The 27,014-nt window shown below is 37.8% G+C and overlaps 1 protein-coding gene across 9 annotated transcripts; it reads left to right on the forward strand.

Moving 5' to 3' along the window:
* Positions 1-251: 251 nt before the first annotated feature.
* On the forward strand, positions 252-25,780 carry apol1 (apolipoprotein L, 1). Of its 9 annotated transcripts, XM_082513089.1 has the most exons (27): positions 252-552; positions 645-698; positions 2,817-2,888; positions 8,586-8,651; positions 9,106-9,177; positions 9,311-9,367; positions 10,290-10,358; positions 10,938-10,988; positions 11,069-11,125; positions 11,483-11,548; positions 11,626-11,673; positions 11,791-11,865; positions 12,516-12,584; positions 12,702-12,755; positions 12,846-12,917; positions 14,526-14,573; positions 14,866-14,931; positions 15,330-15,386; positions 15,610-15,690; positions 15,793-15,843; positions 17,668-17,757; positions 17,909-17,959; positions 20,797-20,841; positions 21,571-21,648; positions 21,734-21,770; positions 22,071-22,122; positions 22,868-25,780. In XM_082513089.1, exons 1-27 carry the CDS (start codon positions 550-552, stop codon positions 23,871-23,873), a joined length of 2,547 nt encoding a protein of 848 aa, XP_082369215.1. In that variant the 5' UTR covers positions 252-549; the 3' UTR covers positions 23,874-25,780. The 9 variants fall into 9 exon arrangements, with proteins under 9 accessions (XP_082369215.1, XP_082369217.1, XP_082369216.1 ...); XM_082513091.1 differs by lacking the exon at positions 15,330-15,386; XM_082513090.1 differs by lacking the exon at positions 14,526-14,573.
* Positions 25,781-27,014: the final 1,234 nt, after the last annotated feature.

Consider the following 27,014-nt stretch of genomic DNA (forward strand, 5'->3'; position numbering starts at 1 on the left):
ATATTGATTAAGAAAAAGGTTAAAAGGTACAGTAAGCGTGCTTGCCACAGCTGATGATAGTATAATAGGTGCTTTTATTTTTAGTACACAGACAATTTTTTACAATTATTTGAGAGACATTAACTTAAGTACTTAACCTGCTGATATCCTTCTAGTTGTATTTTTATACCCTAAGGCTGTAAAGGGAATTTCCGAACTGCTCCCGAATGCAGCAGAATCGGGTTGACCGCTCCCAGATGAGACGATCACTCACCTGGACCACGGGGTGAAGCGGACAACCTCCGCCAGTTTCAAGCGATAACCCAGATCTGGGGGAAGTATTCCCAGCCAGTTTCTTTTTCCTTCTGTTTTGTAATTTTTTTTCCTACAAAGGAGGGAGAGTCCTGAACTGCGCAGCTCGCTGAGTGAAAACAACCGACAGTATCAACAAGCAGAGGACACAAAGTCCTTCTGAGGAGCGGGACTTTTATATTTATATCCGTTAACCTCTGACAACAAACGGGACAAGTTCACCTAAGGGAGACAGCAGTTCCCTGTAATTGTACGTTAATGGTACGGTGGCCGTTACACGTCTCGCCCTTTATGGTGAACGCCTTTATAAAAAATAGCGTTGATACAGTAAATATGTAACCTGTCTGTTACAGGAGCGGTACGGTAACCTTGATTTGGACCTGGAGTGTGACGGAGGAGCTGTCTCTGTGAGTACAACTTTAGTTTGTTGACGTTTGTTTTGTTTCTTCCTGAAGTCAGCTCGGTAAGCATGTTCAACACTTTACTGACCTTTACCACAAACTGCGACCACAAACAGACGCATAAGTGTGCGGAGAGTTCACGTTGGCTCTTCATCGCAAAGTAACGCCTGCGAGGTTACTTTAAGGGTTTATTTTTAAGGGACTGTAACTTACTCGGGTTGATCGAAGGCGAAAATAACCCTCCGGGTCCCTCGTTAACTCTGCCTTTCACTGTTAAACTTCCATACTTTTAAGGTTTGTCCGTTAGGACAAACTCATAAAACTCATTAAAAATAGTGAGTAATGGTAAAAGAAAATCTGCTTAGGTTGCTCAAAGCTCATGATTTTTTTTTAATTCAAAAGTTTTCTCACTTTTTTACATGAGAGATTGTTAAGCACACCAACACCAAGACGCAGTAGTCTGCTATCAGTCTGCAACTGAACAGGGTCAAGTTGGCAATTGCATACAATCTGTTTCTGATAATTTAGATATAAACTATTTGTTGAAAATCATATCTTGCTACGTGGACATAAATTTGCATTTAACAGAAATTCACGTGAATTGTCGTATTTGTACACAGCAACCTTTCTGTTCTATGGGAATATGACCATAATACAACCAGTTGTCTGTCAGCCAAAATGAGCCCTCTTGTTCGTAGTATCCACAGAGTACTATTTTAATATATTTAATAAAATATTGATGTTTGGTCTCCCTGCGTCAATACCATATCTCCATGCAAGATATCGTGATACTGTTCTAAATCAATTCTTTGCCCTGATCCTACAATTATGAGACGTTGGTTTAAATGTCCTCTAACATTACCCCAGTGAGTATGTACCATTCACTAAACTAGTGATGTTTAACTGAAAGAATAGCAGTCCAAATCTATGGTGACTATCACAAAAGGTGGCACTTGTATGATACATGATCCTGCGTCATGCCCAATAAAGCGAGTTTCTTACAACAGCTGACCTTGGAATAATATCCTCCCTCTGGAATAAATAACTGCCTGAATGTGTCACCAAGACGGCATGACTTGCCCAGAAGGACCTTGCCCCAACTAATCTACAAAGAGCACATTCACAATAATGAACAAACATGTTTTTTCTTTTTTCCTGTGACGCAGAAGAATATTTCCAGGCCTGCTGTTTTCTTCAGCCAGAACATTCGAGTAGATCCACTGGGCTCATATCCAGCACTATATTTGTTTTCGGACTCTAGCGTTTTATTGTGTAAAATAATGCCCATTTTCCTTATCGGACTTTTTCAAAACTCCAAGTTGGGGCAGTGACTGTGCATGTTCCCACGATTGGTTGAGATATAGTTGTAGTACATTCACATTCTAGTCTTTAATATACTAGCACATGTGTGTCCATAATATTTGATATAGATACATACAAATTACTTAATAAAGATTTTAAGTTAAAATAAATTAAACTTATAACAAAAACTGTTAGTAATTATTCATTCTTTTGTTTATTATTACTTTTTTCTTTCAAATCAAAGCCTTCTTTATAGTATATTTGATTTTTGACGCTTTTATGGTTTTATGTGCTACTAGTGTAATGCACAACTTGGACAGTAGGAAGTTCTGTACTAAACAAAGTAGTTCAAAACACGGAAAATGAATAACTTTTCTCTGACATGTCACCTGTAATATACTGGAATAAATATTAAACAATCTGATTATGTCTGAGCTGCTCGGCAAATTTACCATGAGGCCCAAAGGAAGACTTTGCTTCACTTAAGTGGTCGGAAGCCAGAAGCATTGTGGTCCACTTTTAACTTGTACGTACACATGCTGTAAATACAAAAATCACTCATGATGTTTTCCAAGTCCAGACATGAAATCAGCTTCAATTCCAGATTTTAAATTCAAACATGAGATTGGAGTGAGATCTTTAAAATGTGTAAGTGCATTAGTAACAATTGCATTAGTTAAAATCTTTTCAGTTTTGAGTCCTGAGAGCAGAGCTGTAATCAGCGAGGCATTTTTTTAACTGCAGATTTACATCTTTTAATGGCAATGTTTCTTTGAGATGGATTTCAGTAAATAAATGTCTCTCTTTTTAATTTTCAATCAGCAAAAAGCCTCATTATTCAGTGGGATATTCAAAAAATCCTCCAAGTCTAAAGAACTGCTTCCATCTGCACAGGTAATGTTGCGGCTTTAATTATCCTTATTATGCTTTTTTGTTTATTGTGTGGATGCTTTAAGCATCCACACTATTGAGTTCCTGTTTCTCTTTATTCTTTATTATTCTTAGGACTTCCGTACACTTTTCGCCGTGGAACTACTTCCACAATTTTTGTGCTATTTTCACCGTTCAAACTTTAAACTATTCAGCTATTTTTGCTAATGCCGGCTATGACTTTTGCTATTTTTAACTATTATACTTTTTAAAATATTCCACTTTTTTCCTTTAATTTGTCCCATTGAAATGAATGGGAAACTTCTGCAATTCTGCTAAAATTTGCTTGTTTTTGAAACTTAACTACTTCCTCATATTTTCACCTAGAACAACCATTCAAACTTTAAAATGTTCACAAATTATTGGGCTATTCAGGTATGATTCAGCTTTTTCAAATCTTTTACACTTTTACTTTTATGCCTCTTAAAGTTTTGAGTTGCAAAATTGTGATTTTTCACAAAATACATGCGTTGTTATGGTTGCTATGCTCTTGGCTTCCAGTGTGACACTGAAGCTTTTGCAGTCTTCTCTTCATGTCCGAACAACTGTTTGCTACTTGCTCAATTTTCACTCAACTTCCACAAATTATACATCAAAACGTAGGTATTTTTGCTGGCTTTCAGAAAATGCCAGTATCATTGTTGTGGTATTCATAGAACTTTCGCAAATCTCCTCAGACCAACACAATGTCAGAAAACTCTCCATAGAAAGTCAATGGAGAGTTTGTTCAAAATCACCGCTTGATTTCTGTAATGAGAGGCATATTCGAATCGTCATATCTCCTTAACGAAGCAAAGTTAAGACATGAGGCTTGTCCCCGAATATCTTCAGACACCCCTGACGCTCACAATTCAAGAATTTCTTTCTCACCTATTACCGTTCTGAAATGAGTTGGACTTGTTTGAGGGTAGGAAATTCGTCCTTCGCTCAGATTTCTTCAGATTTCAAACTGTGGAAATGAACCACTTTTTTCTCTCGTCATAACTTTTTGTTGGATTTCCACAGAGACCTGAAAATTTCCATGATTGTTCACCAAAGCCTGCTGTCTCTTACGGTGAAAGAATGATATCGATACTCCAAATAGATTTCGAGTTAGAAAGCGTTGTTTGAGGGCAAGTCAAGGCAGTTTTTGCTTCGCTCTACTCAGTTATGGTGCATTACAAGTCAAATATCTTTAATAATTCATATTTTAATGATAAATTGTAAACACTGGAAGATTCCCCCATCTCTTCTGAACAAAACGGTGTAAGAATGACCGCTCTAGCCCCTACGGTTTGGAAATTATGGTCATTTGTTTGAGGGGAGTCCTCACTATGAGAAATAGGCTGCAATAATCCTGTGCCTCTCTGTGCTGCGTGTGTAAAAAGAGGCACATGTTTTGGCGGGAAAAAGTACACAGGCTCTCTGATTGGTGGATTCAAATTCAGCAGCTCCCAGGCTGACCTAGAAACTTACTTCTCTCTCCCTGTGCATTTTTTTGCTGATTTTTTCATTTAACAAGTATATTTGAGGGACCCTCAGCATGTTCAGCATTTTTTCAGCTGTCCATTTTGCTTTTCCAATTTTTCTGTTTAACTTATTACTATTGTGCTAAATAATACTATTTCTGCTATTTTATAAGATTTGTGCCTAATATAGTATTTCTGCTAAATTACAATATTTCTGCTTTTTATACTATTTGTGCTAAAACATAGTATTTCTACTAAATGTAGTATTTATGCTTAATCATACTATTTCTGCTTTTTATGGGATTTGTGCCTAATATAGTATTTCTGCTTTTTATAGGATTTTTGCTCAAACATAGTATTTCTACTAAATGTAGTGTTTATGCTTAATCATCCTATTTCTGCTTTTTATAGGATTTGTGCTTAATATAGTATTTCTGCTAAATTATAGTATTTCTGCTTTTTATAGTATTTGTGCTAAAACATAGTATTTCTACTAAATGTAGTATTTATGCTTAATCATAGTATTTCTATATATTTCTGCCAGGTCCCCAGGCAGCCAATCCTCTGTGAGGACTGAGAAATTCAAATTTTCAAATCAGGGCCTGCACGGCTTCCCAGCCAATCATATATGTGTCCTGAGGCATTCAAATTTGCATATTGGGGCCTTCATGGCTTCTAAGCCAGCCAATCATATCTGAGGGCTGAGGAATTCAAATCCACAAATCAGGGCCTGCACGGCTTCCCAGCCAGCCAATCATATATGTGGTCTCAGGCATTCATATTTGCATATTGGGGAATTCGTGGCTTCTAAGTCAACAAGTCATCCATGTCATATATCTCTAAAAATTCACATTTTAATGATAAATTGTTAACACTGGAAGATTCCCCCATCTCTTCTGAACAAAACAGTGTAAGAATGACCGCTCTAGCCCCTACGGTTAGGAAATTATGGTCATTTGTTTGAGGGGAGTCCTCACTATGAGAAATAGACTGCAATAATCCTGTGCCTCTCTGTGCTGCTGCGTGTGTAAAAAGATGCACCTGTTTTGGCGGGAAAACGTAAACAGCCACTCTGATTGGTGGATTTAAATTCGGCAGCTCTCTCCCTCTGTGTGTGTGTGTGTGTGTGTGTGTGTGTGTGTGTGTGTGTGTGTGTGTTTAGTGGGAGAGAGAGGACCCTGCCCTTATTTGGCAGCATGTCATTGTAGGATTTAAATTGAACATAGTTAGACTGGTTGACTGGATTAGAGCCTGTGTTTGTGTGTCCCTCTGTGCATTTGTGTTTCAATATGCCTCCATATTTGTAATTTTGTAAGTTATTACTATTCTGCTAAATCATAGTATTTCTGGTACTTTTCGGTACTTGTGCTAAATACAGTATTTCTGCTAAATCATACTATTTCTGCTTTTCATAAGATTTGTGCCTAATATAGTATTTCTGCTAAATTATAGTATTTATTATTTTTATAGGATTTGTGCCAAACATAGTATTTCTGCTAAATTATAGTATTTCTGCTTTTTATACTATTTGTGCCTAATATAGTATTTCTGCTTTTTATAGGATTTGTGCCTAATATAGTATTTCTGCTAAATTATAGTATTTATTATTTTTATAGGATTTGTGCCAAACATAGTATTTCAGCTAAATTATAGTATTTCTGCTTTTTATACTATTTGTGCCTAATATAGTATTTCTGCTTTTTATAGGATTTGTGCCTAATATAGTATTTCTGCTTTTTATAGGATTTGTACCTAATATAGTATTTCTGCTAAATTATAGTATTTATTATTTTTATAGGATTTGTGCCAAACATAGTATTTCTGCTAAATTATAGTATTTCTGCTTTTTATACTATTTGTGCCTAATATAGTATTTCTGCTTTTTATAGGATTTGTGCCTAATATAGTATTTCTGCTTTTTATAGGATTTGTACCTAATATAGTATTTCTGCTAAATTATAGTATTTATTATTTTTATAGGATTTGTGCCAAACATAGTATTTCTGCTAAATTATAGTATTTCTGCTTTTTATACTATTTGTGCCTAATATAGTATTTCTGCTTTTTATAGGATTTGTGCTTAATATAGTATTTCTGCTAAATTATAGTATTTCTGCTTTTTATACTATTTGTGCCTAATATAGTATTTCTGCTTTTTATAGGATTTGTGCCTAATATAGTATTTCTGCTAAATTATAGTATTTATTATTTTTATAGGATTTGTGCCAAACATAATATTTCTGCTAAATTATAGTATTTCTGCTTTTTATACTATTTGTGCCTAATATAGTATTTCTGCTTTTTATAGGATTTGTGCCTAATATAGTATTTCTGCTTTTTATAGGATTTGTACCTAATATAGTATTTCTGCTAAATTATAGTATTTATTATTTTTATAGGATTTGTGCCAAACATAGTATTTCTGCTAAATTATAGTATTTCTGCTTTTTATACTATTTGTGCCTAATATAGTATTTCTGCTTTTTATAGGATTTGTGCTTAATATAGTATTTCTGCTAAATTATAGTATTTCTGCTTTTTATACTATTTGTGCCTAATATAGTATTTCTGCTTTTTATAGGATTTGTGCCTAATATAGTATTTCTGCTAAATTATAGTATTTATTATTTTTATAGGATTTGTGCCAAACATAGTATTTCTGCTAAATTATAGTATTTCTGCTTTTTATACTATTTGTGCCTAATATAGTATTTCTGCTTTTTATAGGATTTGTGCCTAATATAGTATTTCTGCTTTTTATAGGATTTGTACCTAATATAGTATTTCTGCTAAATTATAGTATTTATTATTTTTATAGGATTTGTGCCAAACATAGTATTTCTGCTAAATTATAGTATTTCTGCTTTTTATACTATTTGTGCCTAATATAGTATTTCTGCTTTTTATAGGATTTGTGCCTAATATAGTATTTCTGCTTTTTATAGGATTTGTACCTAATATAGTATTTCTGCTAAATTATAGTATTTATTATTTTTATAGGATTTGTGCCAAACATAGTATTTCTGCTAAATTATAGTATTTCTGCTTTTTATACTATTTGTGCCTAATATAGTATTTCTGCTTTTTATAGGATTTGTGCTTAATATAGTATTTCTGCTAAATTATAGTATTTCTGCCAAATTATAATATTTGTGCTAAAACATAGTCTCAATTTAAAATTACAATATTCATAGTTCATCACAGTGTCTCTGGTAAATCACAATATTTCTGCTCTGTTGTACTATTTTTCTAAATCATAGTGTTTCTGTAATGTTTAAGTATTTTTGGCTAAATATATTCTTTCTGTTATCTTATACTATTTCTCCTAAATTCTTGTATTTTTGAGAAGTTATCATGTTTCTGGTAAGTTACAATATTTCTGCTAAATTCTGCTATGCTATTGTATTTCTGCCAAGTATTATGTTTCCTCTAAGATATTGCAGTTCTGCTAAGTTATTCCATTTTAGCAAAGTTCTTTTGCTTCTGCAAAGTTTTTACAATTTCTGCAACTTTTCAGCTTTTTCAGCTACTTTTTGCATACAGCTTCAGCTTTAAGCATCCACACTGCATTTTCGCAGGAAATGCAAATTTTTCTAGTTTTATTAAATTTTGTTGTCTTTTCAAAAGCTTGGATCGAGGACTGACTTCCAACAGATTGCAGCAATTAGCTGTAACTAATTTTAATTAATTAACTTGAAACAGTCAAATTTATGTATTTGTAATCAAATTTAAAGCAACTTTTTTTTTTTTATAATTTACATACTTGTATCTCCAATTAATGATATATTTGTGGTTGTAATTATGCTGGAATGCTTAAAGGAATGCCTAAAATCTGCCAAAGAGGATCAGACATGACATTATACTACAAATGCAAATCCTGTCAAGTCAAAACCTTATGTTATGAATGTCCCAAACAAGTAATGAAAATTATCCCACAGGAATTTTCTCTAAACCAAAAGTAGTTCTTAAGTTTGTATACAGATGAAAAAAAAAAGATTAAGCCCTAACAGTAAGTTTGGATAATCAGTACCACATGCATTGATAAAAGTAATATTTTCCTGTTTGTTTCCTCTTTTGCTTCAGGTTTTGTTTTGTTTTGTTGGTCATGTTTTTAAATATTTATAAGATAACAGGGAATAACAGTTTTCTGCCTTTGTGGCTTTAATTTCCTTAGTTTCCTATAACCAAAAACACCTTTTTTTTGTTTTTGCAGGCTGCCTTGACATTACAAAATCCTGAACTGTCTGCCAGCAATGACAGTTTAACCAGCAAGTCAAAGGTAAATTTGCTCTCTTTCTGTGATATACATATTTTTTAATTCAAATTTTGCTTGTATTTTAACATAAGCATAGAAATGATGATGTGCAGAATTTATAGCAATTGCTAGTTTTCAATCCTGTCCCTATTTAACTATCTGCAGATCTTATATATGTATAAACTATAACTACAAAACTCCACTAAATGCTTGTAACTGGGGAAAATCTTCAAAGCTACAATGCAACAGAGTAAAAAAAAATACATTATTTAAAAATAATTGCAATGTGGTTCATTAAAATAGCTGCTGCTATGATTTGCTTTTAGCCAATCATTAAGCTGGACTGTTAAATATTTAATACCTATAAATGATTTGGTTTTAGTTGGACTTCACAGAGAAAAACAAAATTCATGTAATCGCTGTGGATTTCCTACCTAGTGTTATGTTTTGAAATTCTTTTCTGTACATTTCTCTTCAGGATAAATCAGGTGAGCTGGGTGGATTACGGAAACTATCTCCCAAACCAAGACATGTGCGGAGGCCTTCGCAGGTTAAACACAATCTTTTATTACATGTCCTCCACTCACTGGAGGTTCATGCAGGAAATGCTACTAATGACTAACTGGCTAAACTGTGTATTATTATGTTATTTGTTATTTACTGTGCATTCTTGTGTGCTTCAGGATCTAAAGGCCATCTCAGCCAGTAATGACAATCTGTCTGAGGACACCAATGCAAAGGTAGGTCTAATCAGCAAACAGCAATTTGAGATTCTCTTTTAAAGTTACCATTTATGTCTTAACAAAACTACATAACATCGACAAGAGGTCCATGCTAACATCAAAAGGCATTAGTCAAAATCTCTACAACATAAGAAATGCAACAAAGAAATACATCTTAATAAAAATGGTAATATTATCATTTAAATAACAGTATAGGGAATGACAATGCCTCCTTCTACTGACTACTTCTCCAGTTAACTAACCGCCTCTGTCGCTTGTTATTAAAAGTGCATTTACCACTTCATAATACAAAAAAGTACCCAAACTGAATGAATGAATTTATTTGATTGAATCTTAATGGTAACTTCAAACACCAAAGGAAAAAAGGGGACCTGATAAATGTCACTTCAAGCACAGATAAATATACTGGGCAAAAGCATGTTTTTCAGAGATTTATGAAATGGTTATCTGTTAAAACCTTTATGTGTGATTTTTCTAGTATCATCCCCTGGAAAATCCAAATGTGCTTTATTAGTGACTTACAATACGTTGGTGATTTTGAGCTACAGTAGCAATGTGCCTAAGTGGACAGGTTTTTGTTGTGTGTGTTTGTACGAGAGGGAAAAACCTGCATCAGCTATCTGGAAAAAGTGCTGGCAAATGTTTGGGGCACTGAACCCTCCCTGTCCATGTGACTGATGCGCCAGTTTAAACAAAGGAACTGCTACTTTATTCATTTAAAACTAAAAAAGGTGTTTTTATACATCTCTTTATGTATCTTTGCACATCTCTTTTTGTTACTTTTAGGAGTCAGGTGGATGACAAGTAGAATTTTAATTTTTTTTAAAAAAAAGGACTCCAAAATGGGTCTGACTCCTCTTAGTTTCACCCGTGTTGAAATACATATTAAGTGGTCAAAAGGTTTTGTTTCTCTTGTTAGGAGGATTTGTCCACAACCGTTAAGATCTTAGGCAGCAACGACAATCTGCCAGTGAACAGCAACACTAAGGTGAGTTTTTTAAAAGCTGCTTCCTCCATCTGCAGCAACTAGTTTTAAAGTTCGCTTTCACCCTATAAGCAGCTAGAAATAAAAATAGTGATGGTAAATGGACTGATTCTTATATAGAGCTTTTCTACTCTCCCAGAGTACCACATTCACCCAATCACACAATTCTCACAAGCACTTTCTGTATACATAGTGCTTTCTAAGTACATTCACACTCCGATGGATGCATCAGAGAGGAACTTGGGGTTAGTATCTTGCCCAAGGATACTTGACATGCAAACTGGAGGAGCTAGGGATCGAACCACCAACCTTCCGATCAGTAGATGACCTACTCCACCTCCTGAGCTACAGCCACCCCAAAGCTCACAGCACCTGGTATTCCCAGGCGGTCTCCCATTCAAGTACTAACCAAGCCCAACCCTGCTTAGCTTCCGAGATCAGACGAGATCGGGCGTGCTCAGGGTGGTATGGCCGTAAGCCATACCACGCCGTGATCCTTCCGAGTGATTCTTGTTAAGGTAGCGCACAGCGTCAAATCCTTGCCAAACACCAATTTTAATGTGATTTGATTTTTTTCTTTAGGAGACAGGTGGGATGTTTAGCAGTATGTTTAAAAAATCCCCACACCCTCAGGTAAGAGATTAATAACAATGTTACAGTCCATTTTCTGGACTATTATGAGTATTGTAGTTGATGTTTTTTCTGACCTTCAGGAGGATTCTGCTGCACCAGATGATCTCTCTGGCAGCAATGACAAGAACCACGCAAAGGTAAGTTGTTTTTTTCCCCTGTTTGAAAAAACCAAAACCAAACAAAAGTCAGCTATCAAAAGTAAATAAGGTAACACAAGTGTCACTAATTGTCACTAAAGTCATGTTTAAGACTATATATAGTCGACCCCCAAATGCTCTTTTTTTATGCCAGACACAAAGTATGGCATAAAAAAAAAAGATTGATCGCTTTTGTTTTATTTTCAAAAGTGATTTGGTGATTTGTTGCAGGGCTCAAATGTAAGGACATTGCTTGTATGACTTTAACAATGAATCTTTTTGATACTGGGTTGTTTTGGAGTTAACACTGCTGTTTTTGTCTGACTGACTTTTTTGTTTGATTACCCTTTTGTTAAGGATGATTTGTCTGTCGATGATGAACTCCTTGCTGGTAATGACAGTGCCGTGGAGAAGTCTTCAAAAGTAAGTGATAAGGTTACTGTTACAATATACAGGAAATACGATCAGTTTCTAACCTTAACTGCTCTGAATTCTGTCAGGGTGGCGTTGCAAAGGTCTTGAGGAGTCCCTTCACCTCCTCCTCTCAGGTTATTTCCTTTTTCAGTAATATCACGTCATATCACGTCCTCTACCTGCCTGTGCGATGCACATGTGATTATGCTTTCTGGTTTGTGATATACGGTACATACTTTGTATGTTACCAGGATAAGGAAAAGACTGACCACTCAGGAGACTCACAGGAGAACAGTTCTGCCACAGGGAAGCCCAAAACCAAGGAGGTTGGTTGTTTCACCAAGCTGAATTTCAGCTCTCTTTAAAGGAGATTTTGCCTCACAGTGATTGATGATATTGATGACCCGTGCTTAATCAGAGGATGCACGAATATAACAGTGTTTTAATTCTTTTGAAGAAAGAAAAACAACAGTTTGGCTTGATGATTTACTCTAAATGGTAGCTGTTTTTGTTTTACCTCATAATGGTTTCAGTCAAATGATGAAGAGCACGCTCTGCAGTGATAAACAAGTGAGAGGTCGCTTAAAATATATGAGGGACGGAGAGAGCGAATGCCTCAAAAGCATTTTAAAAATGATTATTGAAGACATCCAAGGACACTTAACAATAGAATAAAACGCATAATAGAGATGACAAAATGAAGAACAATAAAAACAAAAGAACAAGATCAAATTAACAAACAGTGGGTTCACAGTGAACAGATGGGTTTTGAGTTGAGATTTAAACTGGGAGAGAGAACCAATGTTTCTTACATCTGAGGGTAGAGAGTTCCACAGCTTGGGAGCAGAGCAGCCAAAAGTTCTGCTTCCCATGGTGCTGACGTGGAAAGAAGCCACAGCAAATTGGATAGCAGAAGAAGATCGAAGTGAGCGGGGTATTGTGACATTAACTCAATCAAAATTGGCATCATCCACAGGAGAAAAGCTCCAACAACGATGACGAGAAGAAAGTGGACCATGGAGATAACCAGCCCACTCAAAAACAGGTTTGTGTTAATGTTTGGGTCTTCTTCTTCTTCTAAACCCAACTTTTGACTGAATGAACAGGAAGCAGGATCTTCTTCTTCTTCTTCATTTAAAATTCTGTTTTACCTCATATTCAGAATAAACTGGCTGGGGGAATGACAAAGCTGAATCCATTTCGATATGCAAACAAAGTAAGGATGCTCTTGATTATCCCTTGGGGGAAAAAAATCTGAGGATTGTACAGCCACATTCATCCGTTGATTTCTGTCTGTTCTGTACAGAATGAAAAGGAGGCAGGCTCAATAGAAGAAGATTTAACTGTCAGCAACAAGAAGTCATCAGGCCATAAGCAGGTACGGCTATAGATATTTTTCCCTGTTTAAAGTACATTTGTTTGACATTTCTCAGTTTATTTAATTCAAGTTACGTTTGACAGACACTGAGGGGAAGTCTTATTTAGTAGGAAGCTTGCTGCTTCCTGTTCATTCAGTTAAAAGTTGGGTTTAGTTTCACCACCATTGAAAGTCTTTAAGATGCATCCCTGAGGCCATTTACTACATGTCTTTCCCCTGCCCTCTCTCTACTTATTCCCTGTCTTCTCTCCACTGTCCTGTCTCAACAAAGGCTTAAAAGTCCCCCTCAAAAAATCATTTTAAAAAAGGACTAAGACAAAACAAAACCAGGAATGCCACCCCGCTGTGGCCATAAGGCTTCCACAGAATTTAAATCTGGAGATCTACAGTGGCTTGCAAAAGTATTCGTATTTGAACTTTCCCACATTTTGTCACATTACAGCCACAAACATGAATCAATTTTATTGGAATTCCACGTGAAAGACCAACACAAAGTGGTGTACACGTGAGAAGTGGAACGAAAATCATACATGATTACAAACATTTTATACAAATAAAAAACTGCAAAGTGGGGTGTGTGGAATTATTCAGCCCCCTTTGGTCTGAGTGCAGTCAGTTGCCCATAGACATGCTTCATGAGTGCTAATGACTAAATAGAGTGCACCTGTGTGTAATCTAATGTCAGTACAAATACAGCTGCTATGTGTCGGCCTCAGAGGTTGTCCAAGAGAATATTGGGAGCAACAACACCATGAAGTCCAAAGAACACACCAGACAGGTCAGAGATAAAGTTATTGAGAAATTTAAAGCAGGCTTAGGCTACAAAAAGATTTCCCAAGCCTTGAACATCCCACGGAGCACTGTTCAAGTGAACATTCAGAAATGGAAGGAGTATGGCACAACTGTAAACCTACCAAGACAAGGGCGTCCACCTAAACTCACAGGCTGAACAAGGAGAGCGCTGATCAGAAATGCAGCCAAGAGGCCCATGGTGACTCTGGACGAGCTGCAGAGATCTACAGCTCAGGTGGGGGAATCTGTCCATAGGACAACTATTAGTGGTGTGCTGCACAAAGTTGGCCTTTATGGAAGAGTGGCAAGAAGAAAGCCATTGTTAACAGAAAACCATAAGAAGTCCCGTTTGCAGTTTGCCACAAGCCATGTGGGGGACACAGCAAACGTGAAGAAGGTGCTCTGGTCAGATGAGACCAAAATGGAACTTTTTGGCCAAAATGCAAAACACTATGTGTGGCAGAAAACTAACACTGCACATGACTCTGAACACACCAACCCCACTGTCAAATATGGTGGTGGCAGCATCATGCTCTGGGGCTGCTTCTCTTCAGCAGGGAAGCTGGTCAGAGTTGATGGGAAGATGGATGGAGCCAAATACAGGGCAATCTTGGAAGAAAACCTCTTGGAGTCTGCAAAAGACTTGAGACTGGGGCGGAGGTTCATGTTTGTGGCTGTAATGTGACAAAATGTGGGAAAGTTCAAGGGGGCCGAATACTTTTGCAAGCCACTGTAAATATAGACTCGGACACCACACGAATAAAAGCTTTATTAACTTTAAGCTTCAATATTCTCCTGATGTTTTCTCCCTCCCAGAATGCCGTGGTTGGAGCCATGTCCAAACTGATATCTTTCCGCCAAAAAGTAACTACACTGCTAAATATGTTTGATGTTGGTCAAGGTGTTACTGAGGCACTTGTAATCGTGGCTGTTTTTTGGTGATGGTGGTGATTGTTCATTTTTTAGCAGTAACGATGTTTTGCACACATTAGGGATGGTGGCAGTGGTGTAGATGGTACTATTTATCCCACAGATTTTGCAGACTACATAAAGTGCTGGTGTGGGGTGTATTTTTTCCGTTTGGTTCCCTAATTTCATGAAAGTGCCACCTCATTTTTATATTCACAAGCCCAATATTTATTTTCCTTTTGTTCAGAAAGACACAGAAGATGCAGAAACACTCAAGGAGAATGAAAAAGAAGTGGGAGAAAAATCAAAACCAGTAAGTCTATTTAATGCGTCACTGTGAGTCTTCAAATTACCCACCCACATACATGCAGTCAAAAATACTCACACTTCTTATTCCATACCTTTCACCACTTCCTCCTTCTCCTCTCTGCATGACTTCCTCTTATCAAACCTCCCTGTCGTCATGCGCTAGTGCCTTCAGTTACACTGCGTTTGTTTTTGGGTTTGTGTGTGTATGTGCGCCCTTGTGAGGTCAAAAGTAACATGAACCAGTACGAAAGAAGGGAAAGGAGTGCAGCTATCTTGGTCCCATCCAGACCAACTCAGGAGGTTCACATGCAGTCAAACACCGCTGCCTCTTTTTGTGACGTGTGGTCTTTGTTGGAATATTCTAACTTCTGCTCTCTTTGTTGATGTGATTTCGTTGAGCAGGAGGTGAAGGGGACGTCGTCACATGACAAAGTAAAACCAAGAAGTGAGGATAACAACGTATGGTTTGCATTTCTCAGGTTTTGCTTTAATTGCCCAGAGTTTTATTATATTTGAGGGAAGCTGTTAGAATACAGATTAGATCATTTGAGTGGCTTTAAAAGAATCAAAATGTTTAAAATGCACTGCTTTGTATAAATAGAAAGCCAGTACTTGGCATTAACTGACTGTTTCACATTCAGTTTCAGCTTTGGAACAAGTATTTTATTTTTGTCCTGTACAGGAAGGCAAAGACATGACCTCTAGAGAGAAGAAAGAAAAACCTGCTAAGCCTCCTGCAGTTCCTGCCCGACCATCAGAAGAGGTGAGCTCCCTGAGTTTAGGGAATAGTTTGTCTGTGATGATGTGTATTAAAGCACTACTTTAAACCCTTATCGTTTAGAAAACTGTTGTGGTTTAATTTCAGGAGCTGAACAGAATAATTGGACACAGTCGACAAGAACAGAACAACCAACAGGTATTAACATTTTCATACAGTACAACGATTAGACTCTAAAAAAGGGTTTAATGTTATTTTAGACAAGTATTGATTATCAGAAGTTGACTATGACGGCTGGTTCTTTCTGACCGCCGCTACAAAAAAATATGAAAAACTTAGATGAAATTAGTCAGAAATGTCTTTATTCTTCTCTCCTGGATAAGCGGAAGAAAATGGATGGATGGATGGACGGACGTCTTTATTCTTGTGAAGAATTGAAGTTTCTCCTTACATTTCATTTTAGCATGTGAGCAAACCTGTGGGATCAGATATAACTGATCAAATGTTTGCCTAACCTGATTCATAATATCATTATCTGCTACTTCAGTACGTTCCTGCACAATACAAAAAAACCATTGCAATTAACTGATTAGTTTAATTTGCGGCAGAGACCATCAGGTAAAGAAGGTGTAAAAGGAGATGAATCTGCTGTAGCCAAAGATGGCGATGATGAGAAGAACCCTCCGAAGGGCAAAATGTTACGTTTGTCTTGTCATCATTGTGGGTCAGACTAGACCCTCTGCATATGCCAGTTTTTTGGGTTTTCAAAATAATACATATCTATATAGATGGACCGATCTCAATAGAATGACTTCCGTGAGCCTGTGGTTGTTGTTGTTTTTTGTTTTTATACTGTGTGGTATAAAAGAGCCGATGAAAACAAACCTGAATTATTTGTGGTGGCTAATCCTAACTTTTCAAGTTCTTGCTTCCTTCTTATCGAGTGTTTCATGTCTTCATGTTTTAACCCCTTCACTACCTTGTCGTATGCTCATACTAATACTGTTTCATTGCCTGCTCATGTTATACCAGATGTGTCATGTCAATCATTTATCAAATTTAATAAAAGCAACTTAATTACTTTTTCACCTTTCCACCTAAAACAAAGTCGCCTGTGGCAGAATTTACAACAGTAGCAATATTGAAACATTTGAAAATACATGAAATGAGTAAGAAAAACAACAGCATGCGCAGACGCGTTGCTATGACAACAAGCAGGCAAACAAGAACTGTGTCCCAATTCCTAGGCCGCATCCTTCGAAGGACCCGACATTTGCGGTCTACGTGGGCTGGAGTAGAGTAATATTAAAACAAAGTAGCTGCTGCCATTGTTGGAAACTGGAATTGGCTGGGCCGCGCTATGAATTCTGGGATAGGTTGGGCCACGAAGGATACTACAGACCCATCCTTCAAATCCGGGGAAATGAAGGACACAGCCGCATTTGGAGCAGCCTTTGAATTGGGACAGCCTTCATTACGTCGCTGTAACATAAATGGCCTTCAGTTGCAGCCTCTGATGGATGCGGCCTAGTAATTGAGACACAGCTAAGGCGCTACTGGGTTGTAATGGAAAACCAGTCAGAGTCGAACCCAGTAGGTACTAATGGAAAAGGGGCTATAGTGTTGGGACAAAAAAACCCTGGAGGCACCTCTCAGCCCCTCCTTTATTTTAAGCCTTGGTGGGGGGGACCTCTAAAAAGATGCACTTTAAGTTTCCAACTCAGGAGTCATGACTTTATTCAGATATTATACTTTATTTGCATATATCCAAACTGCTTGATAGTTTGGATAGATTATTTTTTTATAGGATAAAATGATTTGACCTTTTTATTTGTGTTTTCTTTTTAGACTAAAGACAAGAAAACAAAGAAACACATGGCACATATCTATTTTTATATCTATACTCATCAGTGGAGAAATAGAAAGGTCTGGGGTTGTGACTAACAAAAACCAGGACGTGTTGATTATTATTTCATGCTCATGTTGACCTTTTTATTGTTTTGTTTTTCTTATTTACTTCAGGCTGCATCGGATGATGTGGGGCTGAATGCAGATGAGGAATCTGCATCCAAGGAGGAAAAGAATAAAGAAGAGGTTAAGGAAAAAATGGAGGTCGTTAAGCTACATTCCTTCTGTTCATGAACAACTTTTTTTTTAAGTTGGCACAAACATTTATTCATTTTACTGCAGGAGTATTTCAGTGTTTGACCTTTACAATAATTCTGAGATCTTTTTATGTTTTTATTTTATTTTTTTCTTTTAGACCAACGTCAAGAAAAAAAAGAGGCACAACCCGTTCATGCCTGATGTAAAGGTAACATTCAAACATGCAACATGTACAAACCGTTCTCTTCCATTTTGGTTTACACAACACAACCGAAGCTTTCCCCGACATTCTCATAAAAATAATCAGTCAGTTTTTGTTGGATTTTCTTTTTTTGGGGGGGCGGGGTCATCACGAGAATGGCTCTGTACCTTTTGTGGAGCTGACACTGAGCTGGAGAAACCAAAATTTGAGCAGACAGATCCAACCTGACATCATGCTACATGCCACTTTTACGAAACGCGTATCCACCCATTTATTCTGTGCTAATTATCATTAGAGAAGTCTAATGATCAGAATGGCAATCCTCCTGGCACTTAACAGCGAATACTATATTTCTCTGTGTTGAGGGACGCAATCTTTGGGGTGGATCACTTTTTGGCGCAGCATGTTTTGGTGTTTAACCCTGTCATGCATGAAGTATGACAACCTCAATCAGGATTTTTTTCTTAAGTATTTTTATTCATCTTTAGGCATGAGAAAAGATTTTCGAACTTCATTTTTTTTAAACATGTACTTTTCCTATCGTCCACTTAGGTGGACGATAGGAATAGTAATTAGTTAGATTACTCGTTACTGAAAAAAGTAACGCCATTACTTGTAACGCCGTTATTCCCATCACTGGTCCTGTCACATTAACACCTTGGTTAAGAAAGCCCGCCAGCGTCTCTTCTTCCTCACAAGACTTAGAGACTTCCATCTGCCACTGAGGGTGCTTAAAACCTATTAATCCTGCACCATTGAGAGCGTCCTGACGGGAAACATCTGCACCTGGTTTAGGAACAGCACCAAGCAGGACAGACGAGATCTGCAATGAATGGTGCATTCGGCCAAACGCATCATTCGATCAGAGCTTCCTGACCTGCTGTCCATCTACACCAAGCCGTGCAAGACCAAAGCCAGGAAGATTTTTATGGACCTCTCCCATCCCAACAATGGACTCTGCTCACTGTTGAGTTCTGGGAAGCGCTTCCACTCCTTTAAGGCCAAAACAGAGAGAATGAGCAGGAGCTTCTTCTCCCAGGCTATTCGGGTACCGAACCAGGTGTAGGACTGAACTCTTTCACACACATCTCTTCTCCACACGCACTCTGGTTTTTCCTTTTGCACACTTCTTACAATTTATAATTTCCTTTTATTTTATGACACCAAGTTTGTGCTCCAGTGGTTGCTGTGATTGCAGCCATTCCCCAACTCTCTGTGAATGATACTCATGGCCATTGCTCAATGGTCTTTGATCAATGATCAATGGTCTTTGATTGGTGGTTGTTGATCAATGGTCATGACAATTTGCATATTAATGATCAAGGAACTGTCCTCACAGCCCATTGTTCATTCAGTGGGCTAGTTGCAGTCATTGTGCAAATGTACTGTTTATAAGGTTGGGGAAACCTGCAGTCAGTTGAGACTGAAGAAGTCACTTGGATGAGTAACGAAACGTTTCTCCCACTGAAAGAGCTACCTTTTGAGATTTACTTAAATAGATAATTGAGCATGCATCAAGATGGCTGAAAATATGCTTGACTTTGTGCCAGGGACTGACTGTTCTTAGCTCTCCCAAAGATCTAAATGGCTGTAACAACAGACCTGAAACCATATACTGCCAAGAATTCCACAGGTTCCCGAGACGAACCCAGCCATAAACTTTCTCCAGGTCTACAAAGCACATATAGACTCTAAGTCAAACTCCCACAATCCCTCTAGAAGTTGTCCGATAGTAAAGATCTGGTCTACTGTTCCATGTCCAGGACAGAATAAGCATTCCTCCTCCTAAATCCAAGGTTTGGCAGTTAGCCTGTGTAGCATTCTGACATCAACTGTCCTATGGTGGATGAACAGTGTGATACCCCAATAAATAGACCATACCCTCCAAACCCCTTTTTGAAAACCACAACAGCACTGTGACACAAAATTAAAGAAGCATGTCAACCAAGACAGCCCTACATTGTCCAGAGCAGGGGTCTCCAACTCCAGTCCTGGAGAGCTACTGTCCTGCAGCTTTTAGATGCATCCTTGTTCCAATAAACCTGAATCAAATGAATGGCTTGTTACCAGGCTATTGCCAAACTTGATGGCATGCTGAAGAGGTAATGCGACCATTTTCAACCGTGTTGGAGTAGGGATACATCTGAAAGCTGCAGGACAATAGCTGGGCTACTCCAGTAGGATTGGAGTTGGAGATGCCTGGTCCAGAGCCTGTATCTGGTGGCCGATCAGGGAGCTTTTCAACTACCCCAGTGACCTCTGCTATTAACAAATGGTGAAGCTTCCCCCAAGCTTTCAATCTTGCATGAGCTTTGAATGGCATAAAAATTACCCAAAGACCGAAATAGAACAGTGTAACTTGGCTCTAACTACGATGTCTCCAAAATTGCTTCTCCCTTAAAATCTTGAGCACTGAACTCTGTTTGAGCTCATAAAGAATTTTGATTAAGGTGGTAAAAAGACCTTCTGATATACTGTTACACAAACAGAATTTGTTTATTTATTTATTTGAGAAATGAATAAACAAACTAGCTCCAAATTTCTCTGTGGTTCTTAAGCAAAGCAGTATTTCTGTGTTGTTTTGGCAGGTAAGCTTACATAAATGAATTACATGGCCTGCCTTTTTGAGCAATTCACTGACCCAGTCTTAAACCTGAATACCAAAGAAAGTGAAAAGGAAGAAATTGTATGTTTTTTCCTTCTTCAGCTATTTTTTTCCTTGAAGAAAAATTACTTATTTAAATTATTTATTTATTTTATGTCTAAGATCATAAAACATTCAGATAAGTCCTGTGTTGGTATTACAAACGATTGAACTGTGTGTCTGTGTTTGTTTATTTCAGGCCAAAGTGATACAGAGACGTGCACAAGAAACAGCCCAAGCAGAGGTAGACAATATAATCAAAATAATATATCAAGAAACTTTCTTTCTTTTCTTTCCTTCTCCCTCTCACCCCTCGCACATCAAACTTTAAAACCAAAAGTAACTTTTTAACCTCTTTTGTTTTTTTATCTCAGAGTCTCACTGTATTTGCCCACATTTTGCTGGTTTAACCACTGTTGTTCAGGACTTACAAATTACCATTACAAAAAGCCTGTTTTTGTCACCTAATGCCTCCTTCCACTCTGAAAACAAAGACTTACAGTCTTTGCAGAACTTGTCTCTAGAGTGTTTGCTCACCTTCCAACAGACTCAGTTGTGGTCTACATGTTTTTCCCCTTTCCAGTGCTGACATGAAACCCACACACAACAGCCGCACAGTGTTTGTGCATGTCTATGCCATGGATGATGAGACGAGATTAGGCTACAATATGCCCAGACGTCTTTCTCTGCTTCCTTTTTCCCCTGTTGAGTCCTTTAACTTCTGCAAAAACAGCAGAAATAAGTCACTATTCCCAGAATCCCTTTCACCAAAACTTCCTCCTCTTTAGATGCGCAACAGCCATGTAAAAAATGAAACTGACCAAATGTGTTGCATGATAATGTCATTCATGCTCAAGTACTGTGTATTTTTTTTTTCAGTTTCACTGCAGACACAATCTTTTGTTGAAGTAATTATGATTAAAATGGTGGTTTTGATATGTAATTTTATTATTTACTATTTCTTTCATCTCAGAGTGAAGGTGCGAACAGGTCTGTGTTTGACCAGCTAGAGGACTACCGTATTGGCACTGCCTCAGCTGAACATAGTAATGTAGGTTTTTGACATTTTAATGCAGTCTTCAGTCATTATTTGGAAAGCAAAAATAACAAACATGGAACCTAATGATGTCTTTCAGGATGTGGATCTTATGGAATGGTGGGAAACTGTGGAGCGTAAGTTGAAAATGAAATGGGGTTTTTTTTTTTTGTGGTTTTTTTTTAAAGTAATTCTTATCCCTCAGCATTAGAAACTAACTTCACTCATGTTCTTGTGGTGAAATGGAACCAAATTCTTTCAGCCAGATGTTAAAATCAGGTAGAAGGCCTTTTTTTTGTTTTTTTTTAAGAGTTGATGCTGTTATCGCAGCAGATTAATATCATGCATGAGTGTAATAGTTTTGCATTTACATACTTTTGGGCTGCTAAGATGCACAAAACGATGATAAATCATTCTTTTGTCATTTTTTTTTTCAGAATGGAAAGACCCACCTCAACATAAAGACATGACAGAAAAAGAAGAGGCCAAGTAAGCTTTAATATGCTTTAATATAGGTGTTTATGTTTCATTAAATGCTGTTTTTGGTCTTTCAGGGGTCCGTTCTGCTATACTTATTTTTACAATATAATATAATAAATGCATCAATTTAGGGAGGCAGCACATTAAAATGTCTTTGCTGTGTCTCTTAAGAAGATGGTAGCATTTTATGTTGATTTCCTTATTAACCATTAAATCGAGGCTGCTAATTCCTTGTCGCCTGCTATCTTTGCCAGAAGGTTTAGTCTGCTCTGATGGCTAAGATTCAAGAATTGAATATAAAATATTGCTTTGGTATCTTCCTTTGTTGCCATATTGTTATCATATTGTGATGTGAATAAAATGTAAAAGGTTATTCTGGAGCTGCTCAAATATTGCTATGCCCACCATTGGACAACACAAAATTTATAATATATCTGCATCATAAACATCCACCATGGAGAACTGAAGAAGCTCATTCCCCGAAACAACAACACTTAACTTTTCTCCTGAGGAAGGATAATCAATAATCAATTCCAATGAAAACAGTGGTGTGAATAATCTTTAAAAAAAGGTTTGTTTTGTCATGCTTTGAGAAACAAGATATTCTGCTTTCCTCAAAATCACTAGTTAAATAAATATCAAATATATATTTTGGTTAATTAACACTTATTCTGTTGGTGTAAATGAGACAAAATGGCCTTTTTGATGGAGTTACTTATAAAATGTATAATAGGACTCAAATTTCTTTTCTCAGGGCCTTTGCTTTGACCGCTGAGAAGCTGCAGAAGGGCATCAGAGTCTTCAACAAACTGTTCACGGACCGGGCAGAGAGCCTCTGGCAGCATGTCATCGACCTCAACGGCATCGCTGATGGGCTCGACAAGTTCAGCAAGAACACAAAGATCGCTCAAATCACAGGCGGCTCCACCAGCGCCGTTGGGGGCGTCGCCACTGTTGCTGGCCTCGCCCTGGCTCCCTTCACCATGGGAACTTCCTTGATTGTGACTGCAGTGGGACTGGGCATTGCTGCGGCAGGCGGTCTGACATCAGCAGGTGCTGGCATCTCCAACCAGGTCAACAACACCATGGACCGCAAGAAGGTGGAGAAGATCGTGCAGGACTACCAGGAGAAGATGGAAGACATCAACAAGTGCCTGACGTTCATCAAACAGGGTATTGAGAACCTGCGCAGGTTCGATCTGATCAAGATGAAGAATAGCGCATACAATCAGGACTTTCCTTCACTTACTAGCAAATTCTATGAAGATGGCGCCATGGCAGGAAAGGCGATCCTCGTCAATGCCAATGAGATCATGCGTTTTGTCCAGTTTGCCCATGTAGCAGGTAGCACCGCAGCCAGAGCAGTCCAGATTGCTAGTATGGCAACCGGTGTGCTTACTGGACTCTTTGTAGTTATGGATATCTACTTTGTGTCCAAAGACTCAAAAGAACTCAAGAAAGGGGCAAAATCAGAGTTTGCTGCCAAAATCAGGGAGGTGGCGCAACAGCTGCACGATGGTCTGGTGGAGCTGAACTCAATACATCAAGAGCTGCAGTTCAACTCACCAGAAAAAGACTCTGAGAAGACCACCAAAGATCTGGACAGTGAAAAAAAAGAGAAAGACAACAAAGAAAAGAAGGAGAAGGATGGAAAAGATTTGAACAGTGAAAAGAAGGACAATGACAGCTCAGACGAAGATGAAATCGACCGCATTAAAAAAGCCATCAAAAAGGACCTTGAGAACAGAGAATATGTTTGACACATAACTAGGAAGTTCTTTCAGCTTTGCTTCCTAGTTAAGGGTTAAAGGAAAACTCAGTCCGATTCCCAAAAGACAAGCAAATGTTTTGTATTTTACTATCTATGAGGTGGTTGGTGCCAGATTTTTTTTTAAGTAAAATTGCAATCAGGCGTATTTTAATTGTCCAAAAGGAGCCCTTAAAGGTTAAAATATTAAGTTAAATATCTAAACCTGAAATAAAGGATCCGACTTCTTTAAAGATGCATTTGCCTTGATGATATTGGTGTGTTTCAGATAACATCAAGAATGGCTGATTAGTTTTGTATATTTTAATGAAAAGAGCAAATTTAAAAAAAGGTAACTGGATTTTGTACTGCTGCAGCAGCTGTTTGGAAACCCTAGTTTGGACTTTGCTTAAGTTTATAGCTTGTTTCCATCTAGTGGGTCATTCCATAAAAAATGGCTGCCCCATTTACCTTCAGGAATGACTTAGCTGCTCGCAGTGTTTTAAAACAGTCGAACCTCTGTAGAGCTAGAAGCTACTGAGCGTGTACACAGGGACTTACAATCTATAACATGACTTCCAAAGAGAACAATTTTAGAGGTTGTGGTGTTATGTTAACTGCCTTTTGTAAATGTGTTGCAGTTACCGTATTTTTCGGACTATAAGGCGCACTTAAAATCCTTTAATTTTCTCAAAAATGCGCCTTATAATCTGGTGTGCCTTATGTATGAATTCTGGTTGATCTTACTGATCTCGAACCGAATTTATGTGGTACACGACGCTCAAAAATGTGTCAAATGTTTTGGTACGACTTTGCTAAGCTACAAAGCCCCACCGCTTGATGGATTGTCGGAGCATTATGGCTACCGTAGTCAGGAGCCTCGCGGAGTGATACGTACTGTGCTTCAACATAATATTGCCGTATTGTGTGTGTGTATAAGGATTTCAAACTCAAGGCTACCAGTCACGCAGTACAACATGGGAATAGAGCAGCTGCAAGAGAATTCAACATTAATGAATCAATAGTAGGGAAGTGGAGGAAGCAAGAAGAATGAGTTGAGTAAAGTTTGACTTATCTGACTGTTTTGTTTGCTTAATGCGCCTTATAATCCGCTCTGCCTTATGGTTCAAAAAATACGGTATACATATATTAAGAAATGCATTTCCTTCAGTTGGTATTATGGAGTTTAGCACTGATGGAAAACTTTTATTTTAATTTTCTATTTAGCTTTTTGTTGTTGTTGTATTTTGTTTTCCTTCCCAGTATACATAATTGGTAAATAATATATTTCAAATCATGTTTTCATGCAAAACTATATTAACATTAACATAGTTTAGATAGTTAATTAGCAGGTAATTTTATTTGGTTGTCAGTAAACTTCAAGGTTTTAACCAAGCTAAGTTTGAACTTATTAACAGTTGTCCACTTAAACAGTATCAGAAAAGGACTAATCTGAATTAAACTAATTGGTTTGTAGTCATGTTTCCTCTCAGATGATTTCATTTTGTCCAGGAGTAAAACAAACATGAGGGTAAAAACCAAAGTCTGAGTTGCTTTTTCCTGAGAAGATTCGTTTTTATTATCTTTATTATTTCAGGGTTGAGGGTTAATTAGCTGTCTGCACTGGAAGCTCTGATGGTAAAAGCTCTGTGGGCTGTTTTATAACCGTTAAATAAATGTATATTTTCTGTGCTGGGTGAAGTTGATCGTTTAGTGATGCCTTCTTTGTGCAATATTCTGTTCAATATATGTCCATCCATCCATTTGCTTCCGCTTATCCTTTCTAGGGTCGTGGGGGCACTGGAGCCTATCCCAGCTGTCTTGGGCGAGAGGCAGGGTACACTCTGGACAGGTCGCCAGTCTGTCAACAATGGCAATGATTATTCTGTTACCTTCAAATAAATTGTTACTTGATGTTTATGCTTTTTGTAATTAATCACAGATTTGTCATGGCTGCAACACACACACACACACACACACACACACACACACACACACACACACAGAGAGAGCAGATAAATCCATCCCTTAGGTCCTGTGTCAAGTCTTTACTGGATTTTTTAAAAACTAATTATTGACTTTTAATTACTTCCAAAACATATTTTCTGGTGGCTGTTTTAAATCTAGAAAGTTACCTTTAATTTAATTAAATGATCTAAAAGGACAAAGGCTGCAGCCAGTGAATTTCCACTGTTTATTGTTATTATTGTCTCTCTTAATGTATCAGTGTTTGTTTTTCCACGAACAATGATTTTTACTATTTTCTAATTTGCATCTCGTTTAGGATTTCAAATACTTACATGACTTCAGTGACGTCATATGAAACTGACCAAGGCTCCCACAGAGGTAGGTAACCCTCTAACTGAACACGCCCCTTTCCAGGTGACTTTACATCACTGAAACCAGAAAGGAGACAAAGAAATTGCATCATCTACAACAGGGAAAACCAGGTGAAATACAGGAACAGTTACTTCATAAATATTTACTGACTGCAAGAACTCCCCAGATTGAATAACGTTTTATTTTCCTGTGAGGATTTAAAGCACAGAAGCTGCTTTTGGTTTGTCCATCCATTCTCTTCCGCTTATCCTTGTCAGGGTCACGGGAGGGATGGAGCCTATCCCAGCTACCATCGGGTGAGAGCCAGGGTACACCCTGGACAGGTCACCAGTCTATTGTATGGATGTATGGATGGATGGATGGATGGCCTGGCTGGCTCCAGCAGATCCCGGGAACAACATCGGAGATCTCTGTCCAGAAGAGCGCAGTCCTGGGAACAGCTAAGATACTGCGCAGGACCCTCAAGCTCCCAGGCCTCTGGTAGAGGACCCGAGCTTGAAGGATAAAACCGCCCGCAGGGGCGTGCTGGGTGTTTTTTATATATATATATATATATATATATATATATATAAATTTTTCTCAATCAGCGAACAATCTTATCTTTGGGTGGTGTCGAAATACTTGGGCTTACTGAATGAGACAGGCAGATAGCATGCATGAGCACATACTCAGCACAAGCTGAGGCTAGATCCACCGCACCAGGCAAGACCCAAGGTGCAGGCTGTGTAAAGATGTCTGTCAGACTATCCAGCACATAACAGCAGGGTGCAAGATGCCCGCAGGCAGGACATAGATGGAACGCCATAACCAGGTA

This window comes from Aulonocara stuartgranti (assembly GCF_965226115.1).
Source record: "Aulonocara stuartgranti genome assembly, chromosome: 18".
Taxonomy (NCBI): domain Eukaryota; kingdom Metazoa; phylum Chordata; class Actinopteri; order Cichliformes; family Cichlidae; genus Aulonocara; species Aulonocara stuartgranti.